This window comes from Hyaena hyaena, unplaced genomic scaffold, assembly GCF_003009895.1.
Source record: "Hyaena hyaena isolate Hyena2069 unplaced genomic scaffold, ASM300989v1 scaffold_241, whole genome shotgun sequence".
Taxonomy (NCBI): Eukaryota; Metazoa; Chordata; class Mammalia; order Carnivora; family Hyaenidae; genus Hyaena; species Hyaena hyaena.
In genome coordinates, this window is record NW_024080875.1 from 1614912 (window position 1) to 1628745 (window position 13834).

The following is a 13834-nucleotide window of genomic DNA, read 5'->3' on the forward strand; positions in this document are numbered from 1 at the left end:
GAGAAAATCTTCCTCTAGGCAGTGAACAATAGGATTCAGACAGTGTTTAAAACCTTTTTCTTACTTGTCATCCCTTGTTTTTCTTTTATTTTGTTTTTATTTTTTGCCCACTTGTATTTGCTTTGAGAATTCCCTTTTTAAAATAATTTTTAAGGATTTTTAAGTAAGCTCTATACCCAAAATGGAGTTAGAACTCATAACCCCGAGATCAAGAGTTCCATCTCTAACTATGTGCCAGCAAGTGCCCCGAGAATGCTTTTAAAACTTTTTTAAAAAATTTACAACAGAATATATCTGTTACTTCTTCATTATGGATATCATTTGTTTCACATGTCTGACTGCCTTTGTTCATAATGTAAAAAAGGTTTCTGGGTATTTTACACACATTACTGATAGGCTTGCCACATGTTTGGGAAGAGGCCTTAGGTACACTGCATGTTTAAGCTAACATACACTGACACTGCTCACAGTTTTTACAGAAGGGTGAAAAGAGCAGGGGTGTTGGATTAGACTTCCTAATTCTTCTGACCTGTGATGATAAAGTCAGAATTTATAACCATTCTTAAGGGGAAAACACATTAGAGGTAAGATGATAAAAGCAGATAACTTACCTCATGTGGTTCGCTGTGATTACTGGCATAGGCTTAGCTAAGAAGACATACACAAAGATAACATAGCTCCTTAGTTTTATTTTTTTTAATTTTTTTATTTAAAAAAAATTTTTTTTTAATGTTTTTTATTTATTTCTAGGAGAGAGAGAGAGAGACAGCGTGAGCAGGGGAGGGTCAGAGAGAGAGGGAGTCACAGACTGAAACAGGCTCCAGGCACTGAACTGGCAGTCAGCACAGAGCCAGACGCGGGGCACGAACCCACGAACCACAAGATCATGACCAAAGCGAAAGTCGGACGCTTAACCGACTAAGCCACCCAGGCGCCCCTCCTTAGTTTTATTTGATGCATTTTTTACAACTCAAAACACAAGATAGTTAAGGTGTATACTTTTTTGGGAAGCCATTAACATGATACCCTCTTGGTCCTTTGGCAGGGTGGGTGTCAGGGCAGGGGAGGTGGATTTGTTTGTGACATTTAAAATATGAAAAGTAAGAATTTTACATTTTCTGGGATAACTACATGACAATCCATTTATCATCAAGACCTTAGATTCTCTTTTAGGTTAAAAAATGTATTGAGCACGTACTTTATGCTTGATATAATGGTGGTGGGTGTTAGGGCTACAAGATGGGATCTTGGGCACACCTGGCTGGCTCAGTCAGTTGAGCATCTGACTCTTGATTTCAGCTTAGGTCATGATCCCAGGGTCCTGAAATTGAGCCGTGCGTGGGGCTCCCCACAACCTGGAACCTGCTTAAGACTCTCTCTCTCTCTCTCTCTCTCTCTCTCTCTCCCCCCCTCTTTCCCTTTCTCTCTCTCTCTCTCCCCCCCCTTCTCACACACACTCTCTCAGATAAATAATAATTCTTAAAAAATAAGGAAAAAAAGATGGGATCTCAGGGAGGTTGGGAGTTTTTCAGCAGCTTTTCTTTTGATTTGTTGTACTTTCCGAATTTTTCTAATGAACATATGTGATAATTAAAATAAAAAACCCAGACAGTCCTGTTTATAAGTCTTGTCTTGGCTCTATCCAGCTTTGGGTGGAATGGAGGAAGAAAGTACTACAACAGATGATTTAATGTAGAAGGTGGATGCAGGGATAGATATGTTCACTGATAGAGGTTTCTTTCCTTTTTGGAGAAAAGTGTTGAAGAAAGGTGTCTTGGAGGAAATAGTGGCTGAATTGACTCTTGTGGAGTAATTATCAAAGTTGGGAGGCTCATTCCAGGCACAGTGATGAAGAAACACAGAGACCACGAAACATGGTATATATTGGGAATTCTAATAGTTGGGTAGCAGATGGTGATGGTTCCGGAGTAGTTGGTGGGGCTCTAAGTCAGCAGGAGAGTATTGTGGGTGTGGTTTTGTTTTTATACTTGTAAAAAATACTCAGCTTTCCTCCACTCAGTTGTAATGTACTAACATGGCTACCTAAATATTGGATGATCTAAGCTTTCTTTTCTTCTGATGAAGAAGGGCTTGAGATACTAAAGGAAATGCGACTCTGCTGCTTTGTCGAGTGGGTAGGTGGGAAGTTTGTGTGAGAAGTGCCATGGCATCTGCTAGTCCTCTGGTAACATATGCTCAGGTGCGATGTCACTTGCTTGCTCTAATCTGAAAGGAATGGAGAGTGACCTGTCTGGCCAGCTTCCTGTTGGGCTTTAATAATTTTATATTTGTGGGGGCTTTTGCTTTTTCTCTTGCCACCGGCGACATCCACATCAGTGCACCTCTCAGGTTTTGTATTGGTATCATAGCAAAGACACTTGTACTGTTGCCTTGAGCCTCATCCTTCTTGACCCCGGTGGCAAAGAGTTAGTGGTGATTTCATGATCTGCATCAGGGTGGGAAGTGGAGCTGGCCAGACAGTTACAGGCTTTGTTGGCCTCCAGGTTTTCTTTTTGGGAAAGTCTTGAAAGTAGAGGTCTTGCTTGCAGCCTTGTCTCTAGCTAGCATTCCTGCCCTTTAAAAAACACCCGAGGACTCAATTTAGAACTGGCTCTTCCTTCTAACTCACTCTGAAATCTTTGCTTTTCAGTAAGCGTAGTCTTCCTTGTTCAGTGTGTTTAAAAAAAGGCGAGGGGGAGGGGGGTAGGTAAGGCATTATTAGTTGCTAGCATAGGAATTCTTCAGAGTTCTGTCCTTTGTTTAATCTACTATTTGGCCTTTGTTTCCTTTGTAAGTCTGAGATGCTGCTGCTTTGGTGATTTGGAGTCTTTGTGCACCAAGTCATCATTTTTTCTCATGCCATAGAAAACGTGTGACCTCTCTTCCCCTGGTCAGTGCACTTACGTATGCCTCACCCTTCTGTCAGTAACCTTCGTCACAACCTAATCTCTGCTCCTCTGTCAGAGACACAGAATTTCCCTGGTCAGAGTTTACAACCATTTATACCCTAGGCATCTGATTTTCCAGACACACCCAGTTTTACTTTATCTCAAACTCCTGCCTTTCATGTGAGTCTCCCATAAACAGAAGACACATGATCATTTGTTTTCAATCAGTTTTTTAAATCATCACCTGGTTTATTTAATCAGGAGTTTAAAATACCCTATCCACATACCACTTGTGCCCTGCTTTTCCCTCTCTTTTTTTCATTTTTCACAGAGTCCTGCTGGTTTCTCTCCTTTGAGGTTCATGATGTGGTATCAACAGATATTAGATTGTTTGATATGTGGTTCACCGATGTTAGTGGCTATGAAGTGGTATTTGATCCTGATGCATTAACACTAATAAATAAAATAGGATACTTGCATCTGTTTTATTTCAGATAGGCATGTCACTTTAATATATGAAATGGCTTGGTTAAAACTGATGCCATATAAAAACTGTGTAGCTTTAAATGGAAATACAGTAAAAGTCATTGTAAAAAATTATTCAAGAAATACATGACAGAGTTTTTGCTGCTGTGAAATAATTTCTCAATCTCTGGCTGGTTCAAGCAATAATGAATTTACATGATTCTGCTGTATTTTACTTAATTTTGGTTGAGACCATCTTACATTCCTTTGCCATTTATTACCTTCATCTTTGTCTCTGTAACCTTTGGGAGGGGATATACCTGTGATTCTTTTTCTAGACATTTCTAGAAATCTGATTTTAAAAGAAATCTCCCCCTTCCAAACACGTGTATCAAAATCATGTTTATTGACTCTGTTACTTGTAATAACCAGAGTTCATATGCTGAATTTTTGGTAATGAAAATGTGCATATATGTTTCTGGAAACACTTATAATATTTAAAATACATATTTAAATATAATATTTAAAAATACACATGAACGCCAGGACATTTCTTTGAGAGATGTGAGAACAAGCTTCCAGGGCTCAAGTCACTGCTGGGCTCTGGGCGTGAACACGTAGGCGCGGCGCATGTGCTCAGCCACATTCAAGGCCACTGCTGCTAGGGAAGAGGAGTTTAGGTGTGTGTGTGCATGTTTGGTGCAGAAGAGGAAATGTGTACAGGCATATCAGATATTTTGATCATTTTTTATAATTTACATATATGAAAATATTAAAAATTACAATATAGTGTGTATAAAAATACCAAAAATGATAATATAGAATATATACAATATATATAAAATATAAAAAATGATATAATGTATAAAAATATATAAACTGCCTCTAATACCAGGTTGTGTTTCTGATATTACCACTGTAAAATGTGAAAGATTTTTAAAAATCTCTATGTGGTTCCTTTCCCTTTAACAGTTCTTACTTGTTTTTCTATGTATTTTTACATTAAATGTGAAGGTGTATATTTTAGGTGGTGTAAATAAATGACATATTTTAAAATATGTCCTGGAGATAATTGTCAGTTCACATAGAATTACTTTAATTCATTTTAGCTAACCTCAGGTATTCAGAAGAATAGTGATGGAAACATTGTCTTGGAGTTGCTCTAGCTGAGTTGCAGCAAACATCTTTGTGCTCATGTGTGTTTTGCTGGCGTAGATGCCTTCAAGTGGAATTACGGAGTAGAAAAATAGGGTGGGTTTACATACAGATAGATATTGTCAAATCACTCTTTGAAAAGTGTGCACTCCCATCAGTGCATTGTGAGAGTCCCCATTTTCCCCATTCACTGCCTACTTGACTCCTCTAGTATCTTAGATGTGAGAGTTTTAAAGATAATAGCTTGAGAGCTCATTGCCTGAGCGTTTAGCACAGCTCTTGCTTGTAAAAGTCCTTCTGAAGGAAAATTAAGGCTAATCTTAGGGAAACTGCTCCTTTATACATTCGTTTGGGACATGTTTTAACTTTGTTACAGGGCCATTCTATGTTTAAGGGTTACTGCAGAAAGGAAATTTATCATGTCCTTCAAGTTACTTTGCTATTGTGTACACTTTGGAATCAGGAAATAACATTTGGAGAAAATGTCTCATCTTGCAGTTTGACTTCCTTTTTTAACTTGGCCTTTAGTGTACAGAGGACAAATTAGTATCCTCTTAAAATAATTATTTACACACTGACATTTGCTTTTTCATAGACTAAGTTGTTCTTTGCATATTAACTTCACACACGCTGCCCTGTGTCAGCTGTGACTCCTTCTTTCTTACGGCTGCTCCCCACATCCCTCGGGAGATGGCAGGATCAGTGCTGCCGCGGGGTCTGCCTCGCCATCCACGGGAGTGGGATCATGGCACAGTGGGAAAGAGTTGTGAGGACTCGGATTTCACCCTCAAAGTGATGTGATTTTTGAGCAAGTTAATGAACCTCTGGGAGGTTCAGGGTCTCTATGTGTAAGATAGGATTGACAGCCCCTACCATAGGGATTTTCATAAAGAGTAGAAATACTGTGTATTAAATACCTCCACATAGGAGGTACTAGTAGCTGATGAAGTGGTGGAATGGTGATAATTGGAAGCTTTATGAGCATTGACCACTTTGAAATGGAAAGACTCTTTTTGCCAAACTCTATGTCTCCTAGTAAGATAGCTGATATTAGAAAACATTTTATTAGTCCTTATCCTTGTTTAAAAAAAGCCTGCCTCTCTTTCTGGCAATATGGGGGACTAGAACACTGATAGAATTATATGTGCTGGGTAATATATTAAACACACATATGCATATGTTGGTATGTGTTACATATTAAAATATATATAAACATGTATATTTTTAATATAAACATATATATCTTTTTAATAAATAGCCAAGCTGATGAGAAAGTAAAGGAATTTTTCTCAGGTTGGGATTTGTTAATGCTGTAGACCTGATGTGTGCCCTGAAATTATGTGCCAACTTCTGGTAGCCTAGACTGAGTTTGGGTGGGCTCTGAACATGGGGCACAAGAGATAAAGGCTGAGGCCAGTGCAGTGTGGACAGAGCGGAGACTCAGGGATAATTTAAGGACTTGCTAAGAGCAACATCCTTCCAGAGGGTGCTGTCAGAAAGAATTTTAACTAGAGGACCACAGTCACACTGTTCTGGGGCCAGAATTCATACTATGTATGTGGCTTTAAAAAAAAAATTTTTTTTTTGAAAAGGATTGGTAGTGAACCCAGCAGGAGAGAACAAACATCTGTGGAAGAACTCTCTTTAAATCAAGGCCTCTAAGATCCCCACAGAGAGAGTTCTAAGGACACAAGCTCATATTGTCATATGAATGAACATCCCGATGAAGAAAACTTTGCTGTGTACCAGGTGATTAAGACAAACTATAGAAGTTCTCAAAGGCTGCAGATATTAGAATTACCATATGGAATATAAAATGAGTTTGTGTACTGTTTAGAAATAAGAGACTGAGAAAAGAATATAGGATAAAGAGTGGAAAATGACCATAGATTTGAAAAAGAACCAAAGAGATCTTTTAGAAATGATACACAGTAATGTAAATAAATAGACTGGTTAAGCACATTAGACATAGTGAAAGGGAGGGCTGAAACAGAAGACAGAGCAAGATTAAAAGTATAAAAGAAAGGTTAGGAGATATGGATGTCACATTTTGAACCTGAATCCAGGAAAAGAGAATAGGATGAGACATAATAGTCAAAGGTATGATGCCCAAAACCTATTCAAAATTGGTGAAGTATACAAATGGGAAGCCAACAGATACTAAATCAGAAAAATAAGACCTTACTACTAGATACCGATCGTGAGACTGGAGAATATTGGAGACTTTGGTGTGGTGGTACTGGTGGGGAGGCAGTTACAAAGGACAGGTAACCCAGAAGGGAATGGCAGACAGATAGCTTCTATTTTAATAGAAAAGTAGAAGCCCAGAAGATAGTCTAATGATAGCCTCACAGTAATGAAAAAAAAAAAAAAAAAGCATTAACCTAGAATTCTGTACTCAGGAAAATCATCATTCAAGGTTGAATGCAAAGTAGACATTTCAAACTAAGAAAATAGCTAAAGATATAAATGTTTTGTTCCTTTTAACTTTGGAGAGTAGGGAGGAGGAAAACCAGGGGGGAGGGCAAGAGCATTGAGATGATATAGGGGGTTGTGATTCAGTCTCCTCATGAGTCCCCAAGTAGCATCTAAATATTATCTAAAACATGAAGAAACACTTTATGTGAGTTGCTTGTTTCTGATGACTGATACAGGTTGGATTTGGTTGTCTTTTCCTGTTTGCTCCTTTATAAGGCTGAACATTTATGTAGATGTTGGAAAGTCAAGATGGAAGATTGATGGATTGAAGTGGGGGGGAGGGCGGGAGCTGACAGTGCTGGGGGTGGTGGTGGATGGCTATAAGGCTATGACTTTGGGGTTCAGGTCAAGTTTAATGAGCTCTCCCAAGAGAAAGAAAATCTTAAATTTGCCATTTGGAATTGAATCCCATTCACAGTAAGTTGTATTGTCAAGACTTGTCTACTTGCTCGGTTTAATAATCCATGCCTGAGCTAGTGAAAATAGCTGCATTTCAAAATATATATACATTTTTAAAAAAATGTTTTATTTATTTCTAGGAGAGAGAGAGAGAGACAGCGTGAGCAGGGGAGGGTCAGAGAGAGAGGGAGTCACAGACTGAAACAGGCTCCAGGCTCTGAGCTGGCAGTCAGCACAGAGCCCGACGCGGGGCTCGAACCCACGAACCATGAGATCATGACCTAAGCGAAAGTTGGACGCTTAACCGACTAAGCCACCCAGGCACCCCTAAAATATATATACATTTTTATCTCTGTAAATTTTCTTTCTGAAAAGACTTGCCTAAGGTTTGATGGAAAGCTGGTGTAATTGTGTCCATTCATTGGAGGAGCTGTGATGTAGTAAGATGGTAGCCTAGGATTGGTGGAAATCTCAGAACAGGGTAGTGTTTGGAGGCCAGGGCCAAAATCTTTAATATTTCAGTGAGGTTACTATGATGAAAACATTCTGCATTTTGACTATATTTGGGGGCTTATTTTATTTTTATTACTTTTTTAAAGATTTTATTTTCAAGTACTCTTTACATGCAACATGGGGCTTGCGGTCTTATCTGTACATGCAACATGGGGCTTGAACTCACAACTCCAAGATCAAAGGTCTCATGCTGTACTGACTTGAGCCTGCCAGGGGTGCCCCTACTTTTCAGATTTTGTGAAAGTACTTATAAAATTATTTGTTTATTTGTGAGTTTCAGACACAATAAAGAGCTGTATCTCCAAAGATTCCAATAAAGAGATGTATATAGAATATGAAAATAATTTTAATTTATATTTTGGTTTTTATTCTGTTTTTAGTAGTAATAAAAGTCCATATTACCATTATCTGTTCGATCACTTATTATGGATGAGGAAGACTTGGAGACTGAGGCCAAATCAAGTTCTCCCCCTATGTCTTTTCATCCATTTGTTTAAGTCACACGTTATTTGGCTGATTCTATACTGAATGAAATGTTTATGTATTTAGAATAAAAAACTGAAACCATTTTGTTTTCAACTAATGACATCACCCTGTGCCAAATCAGAACTGTTTAAAACGATTACGTAGGGTTTGAGTTTATGATTTTGTAGCACAATGGATAGTGAATACTGTGAACATGAAGTCTTCATGAAACTTTGAACTTGCTTGGCTTTGAAAACATTTCTTTGATCATGGTCATGTTGGCTTGATAGGATTTGACAGTCCTTGAAATTGGCTTTTATTTACTTGTAGGCTCTGCAGTATAACTCACTGAAACATAAAATGTACAGAACTCTGCTCTAATTATATGATTTAAAGTAAGGATTTGTAGTGATGTTTTCTACAGCCAAATGGTAATGCTGAAAGTAATTTTTTTCTTGTTTTACATAGATTAAATCCACAATTATCAGATTTAATTATATAATTCCTAGCTAGTACAAGAAGTGAGAATATTCATTTTCTTAGAGATGTGTCTGAATATGAAAAAGACTGTCATAATTCTTGGTAGATCATCATCGCTACAGGCTTAAGAAATCTGTACTCCCACCCACCGTTAGTTGCATACACAGATTGACATTCTGATGTGTTTTAAAAAAGGAAACCAAATTCCTTTTGAGTCAAGCAAGGTGTAAGAAGTAAAATACTTAAAAGCCTGCCTTTCTTGGTTTTATTTTTATTCTGTGTAGAAAAACATTCTAATTGTTTGCTTGATCCATCTTTTGCATTTTCACACAGTATTTTTATGGTATCAGATGTGTGTGTTTGCCTTTTCTGCCCCAATGGCCAGTACTATGTTAGCAGAACTTAGATCATGAATGTTAGTGAGCTTTTTCCTTTTTCAAAAAGTGCCATAAAATTAAGCTTTGCAAGCATTCTGTTATTTTAAGGTGGCACATACTCACATGTTTAGAGAATATAATATTGAAAGAGAGAATCTGGTAAGTATAGGACTGTGTATAATTATAAAATATATGTCAAACAAAAGCACTTTAATTTGTTGGGAAATCTAAGACCAGATGTGTGTCTGTTTAAAATGCTAAAATACCACTTTTAATTTTTTAAAAGTGGTTTTTGAAAAGGTAGTCAACTTCTGGGTGTTCCAAAGGAAGTATTACTAGTACTCAGGGGCAAACCCTGCAGGTGGAAAATAAAACTTAAATTATGGTCTATAAGTTTATATGAAATGAAGTCAGACCATTTATACTAGTTATGGCTTGTCAGGCATTACTTTAGAAATGTTTGTCTCAAGTTCTATCCTGGAAGCGTCAGTAATGTGACACCTCCTCCCTCAAGACTACCATGTTCCTGTCGTAACTGTCCCAGGTCCCCATTCATCTGATTTCTAAAGGGGAGAGGAGAGACATGCGTTTACTGTGGCAGTTAAGATTTAGGGTATCACGACTGTTCTTTGGCTCTAGGAGGGAAAAGTGACATTTCTCTTCTTTCTCTTCTAGATTGTCTTTTTACTCGGGCCACTCTTCATTCTCCATGTACTGCATGCTGTTCGTGGCAGTAAGTACTCTGTTTATGGTGGGTTATGTACCGCATACAATACATGTTTGGCCTGGGTGTCCTCTCCTGCGCGGCCGCCCCCGAGCTGCTCTCCATTACTGGCTGCCGTTACGTTCAGAGAATGGGTGCCTATGCTTCTGCCAAAGCCAATTACAGTTGTTCAGAAGTATTTTTGTCATTCATTTAAAGGTAGCAGACGGGCACAATTATGGAGCAGGTTGCAAATTGGGAACCTTCAGGACAGTAGGGAGTCTTCACTTTTGAAGTAGGTTTTTCCTGACAGTGGTAGAAACCTAGTCATCAAGTTTGCAAGCCTGGTGCTAAGAATTGGTTGATGTGTGCCCTCACTTTGGGATGTATTCTCTAGAACATAGCAACAGCTTCTTTGTAATCACAGCAGGTCACTGATCCGAAATACCAGGCCAAGGTTACCAATGCTGCATGATAACCTTACCCAAACTGGGAGCGCTGGTACCCTGTGCTCGGCGGGAGGGTGCGGCAGCCTGGCCTATTTCCTCCTGGGGGCTGTTGGGTTTAGGAGTTTCGTTTTGATTAGCAGATGAAATATTTCATTGACTGCTTTCCATGGGACTAGAAAGGTTTCAGCCTCTGGGAGAGCCGGTTGTTGCTTCAGGAGCTTTTCATCTGTACGGTTTTCAGGTCTGCTTCTCTGCCAGCCCAGAGAGCAGGATGGCAGTTTGCACCTGCAGTATTCACAGCTGACAGTGAAGAGTTACAAAATATTTGCATCCACATTTCGCATATCTGGCGATGAGTGTGTATCCCGAGTAACTTTAGGAAGACCAAGGTTTAGGGCATATACAAGGAATGTGCATGAATTGAAGAATTTGAGAGAGAGTGAGCAGGAGCAGGGAGGAGGGGCAGGGAGGAGAGAGAGAATCTTAAGCAGGCTCAGTCCCACAACCCTGGGATCATGACCTGAGCTGAAATCAAGAGTTAGGCTCTCCAGCGACTGAGCCTCCCGGCGACCTACAGAGTCTTTTAAAGGTCAGTTCAGGGGCGCCTCGGTGGCTCAGTTGGTTAAGCATCCGATTTCGGCTGAGGTCATGATCTCACACTTCGTAGGTTCGAGTCCCGCGTTGGGCTCTGTGCTGACAGCTAGATCAGACGCTGGAGCCTGCTTCGGATTCTGTATCTCCCTCTCTCTCTGACTCCTGCTCACGCTGTTTCTCTTGCTCTTTCTCAGAAATAAATAAAACATAAAAAAAATAATAATAATAATAAAGGTCAATTCAATTGGCTTATTTTTTATAATGTTCCCGGTCTCCTTCTACCTGTCTCTTTCTCTCTCTGTACATAAAGTTAAGAACAAATTTCCAACAATTTTGTTGGAAATTTGTTCGAAAAAAAAATTTTTTTTTTAATGTTTTATTTCTTTCTGAGAGAGGCAGCGTGAGCAGGGGAGAGTCAGAGAGAGAGAGAGGGAGACACAGAATCGGAAGCAGACTCCAGGCTCTGAGCTAGCTGTCAGCACAGAGCCCGACGCGGGGCTTGAACCCACAAACTGTGAGATCATGACCTGAGCCGAAGTCAGACGTTTAACCAACTGAACCACCCAGGCGCCCCAATGTTGGAAAATCTTAACAGAGGGGGAGAATATCTTCACCCTAAAGGATTAGCTATAACTTTTAATCTTTTTATGAGTGGATTTTTATACAGTTGTGGTCTGTGTAAATTGGCCATTTGCTTTTTTCTCTGTTGGTCACACTAAGTGCTATAGGAGTATTTAATGCTTACATATTAGAGACATTTTAAAATCAACTTTTACTAGAACCCTGCTTTTATTGGAAAAACCAAATTCAAAAGGTCAGAAGAATATAAAAATTACAGATGTGTGTGTTATACAAAATTCTAACCCCCAGTTTCACAACCATTTCAGTAGAGCTAATTTTGGCTTCTTCAGCATTTCAGGTAATTTTAAGTCTTTTGTTTTAGGTTAATTTGATTTTGTGAGGAAGCAACAGGGTACTAATTCAGCAGAATTTAGGACTTCCTTTTGAAAACACACAGCCAAATGTTTCTCAAAACATGCCATGAGGAATGTGACTTACTTGAAGGGAGTAACAAGAAATACTATTCCAATATCCTCTGTTCATTTATCTTACTAGGAAAAGTTAGATTCTTTCTAAAAGGAGCCACTGTAGATTTTTCTTTTTAAATAGGGCATGGGGAGATGAAGGCTAGAGTCATTAGTAGTCTGAGAAATCTTCCCAAAGCACAAGTTTGTGACTACACTGATGGCTTTTGAATGTTTGGACATGATTTGTATGCCCACAGCCAGACCTCAGCAGCGCAGGTTTTGAGCTTTGTTGGGTGCCTCATCTGCATGTTATCAGTACCTTTTCAGTCAGTAAGGAGAGACTTAATAATCAGCGGTTGAGGGCACCTGGGTGGCTCTAGTTGGTTGGGTATCCCACTCTTGATTTCAGCTCAGATCACAATCTCAGGTTGCGTGGGTTCTGACAGTGCAGAGCCTCCTTGGGATTCTTTCTCTATCTGCCCCTTATCCCCTCTCAAAAATGAACAAACATTAAAAATAAAAGTAAAAAAAAGAATCTGAGATTGATATAGATGATTTGTGTTGATACTATGTTGACTCAAATAATTCTCTTGACGTAGAAGAGGGATGGTTGCCACCCTTTTTATAAATGGGGAAATAGGAGCCCTGGGAGGCTGTTGAGGCCTGTAAGCTCTCTACTGGTCTCTTAAATAGTCAGGTCCCCTTGCTTTGGTGATTCTGTTTGATCTTAACCCTAGTCCAGTTATTTTGAAGATCAGGTGATGACCTACAACTTTTACCACCTGTTTTTAATTGTAAAGTATATTCTCAGATGTATCATAGTCCTTATTCTATAGTTTACTGCTCATCTTTGCTCCTTTGACCCTTCTCAAAATATATGTGTATTCAGATATAAACTTTTACCGAGGGCTCTTCTATAAAATATGAAACTAATGTACAGAAGACTAAATGATTATTTAGAGGGCCTCAGTGGTGTGCCTTCTCTGTGGACACCCAGTTAGGGATATAAACAGAGGGAAAATTACTGAGGTTGTAGTTTGGTAATTGGGTCAGTATGAGCTGTTAGATGTAAAGTTATAATGAAAAGTTCCGATAAATGTGTTTCTCAGAGACCAAGGCCTTCCTGGAGAAGAAAGTTGGCCAGAGCAGTTGTGCACTGCATGTCATGGACTCTAAGCAGTGGAAATATTTACTTGATGTGGATGTCGGCCCCAGCTTTTATTTCAGCCCCTGAACACACAGATGTCTCCTGCTTTCCAGCTTTCACATTTATATACAACATTTAACCACCCCACCTCCTCTGCCAATTCCTTAGGCAATGACTCATCTTGTTTCCCTAGGCATCTTGGCATCATGGGCCAGTCCCAGATTTGGGTGGAGATGTACAGTCATTTTAAATTCTGAGGATGGTTTTTGATAGCCAAAATTTGTCAGGAATTCCTGACACCCAGAAATTAACTCCTACTTTAAAGTCCCTTAAGAGATCCTGACCATTATTGTTCACCTCTGGCAGGCAGCCCAGCAGTCAGCACCCATGAAATCCACCTAGGCTGGTGGAGCCAAGCACATGGCTGGGCTTCTTTGCACATAGCTAGTTTCTGTGCTTGGTGATGGCTGTTGAACTAGGCTGAATGCCAAAGATTTCAAATTTACTTGACCTTCCAGGATAAGAACTATGTTAGGAGACTGTTCTTTTTTCAGTCCATATATATATGGAATGTATTGGAATATACTAAAGGAATATGCTAAAAAAATATCTCCCAGCACTGTACTATTGAGCCTGAAATCTCAGATTGTTTATGTCACTGTCTCTTATGAAATTCCTGTATAAATTACCACC

The 13834-nt window shown here is 39.2% G+C and overlaps 1 protein-coding gene across 2 annotated transcripts in view; it reads left to right on the top strand.

Moving 5' to 3' along the window:
* The window catches only part of PLPP1 (phospholipid phosphatase 1), an 85759-nt gene that overhangs the window by 64830 nt on the left and 7095 nt on the right, over positions 1 to 13834 (top strand). For both annotated transcript variants that reach the window (XM_039244535.1, XM_039244536.1), the window contains exon 4: positions 9896 to 9953. In XM_039244535.1, coding sequence (XP_039100466.1) covers positions 9896 to 9953 — 58 coding nt within the window. The remainder of the gene's footprint in view (positions 1 to 9895; positions 9954 to 13834) is intronic.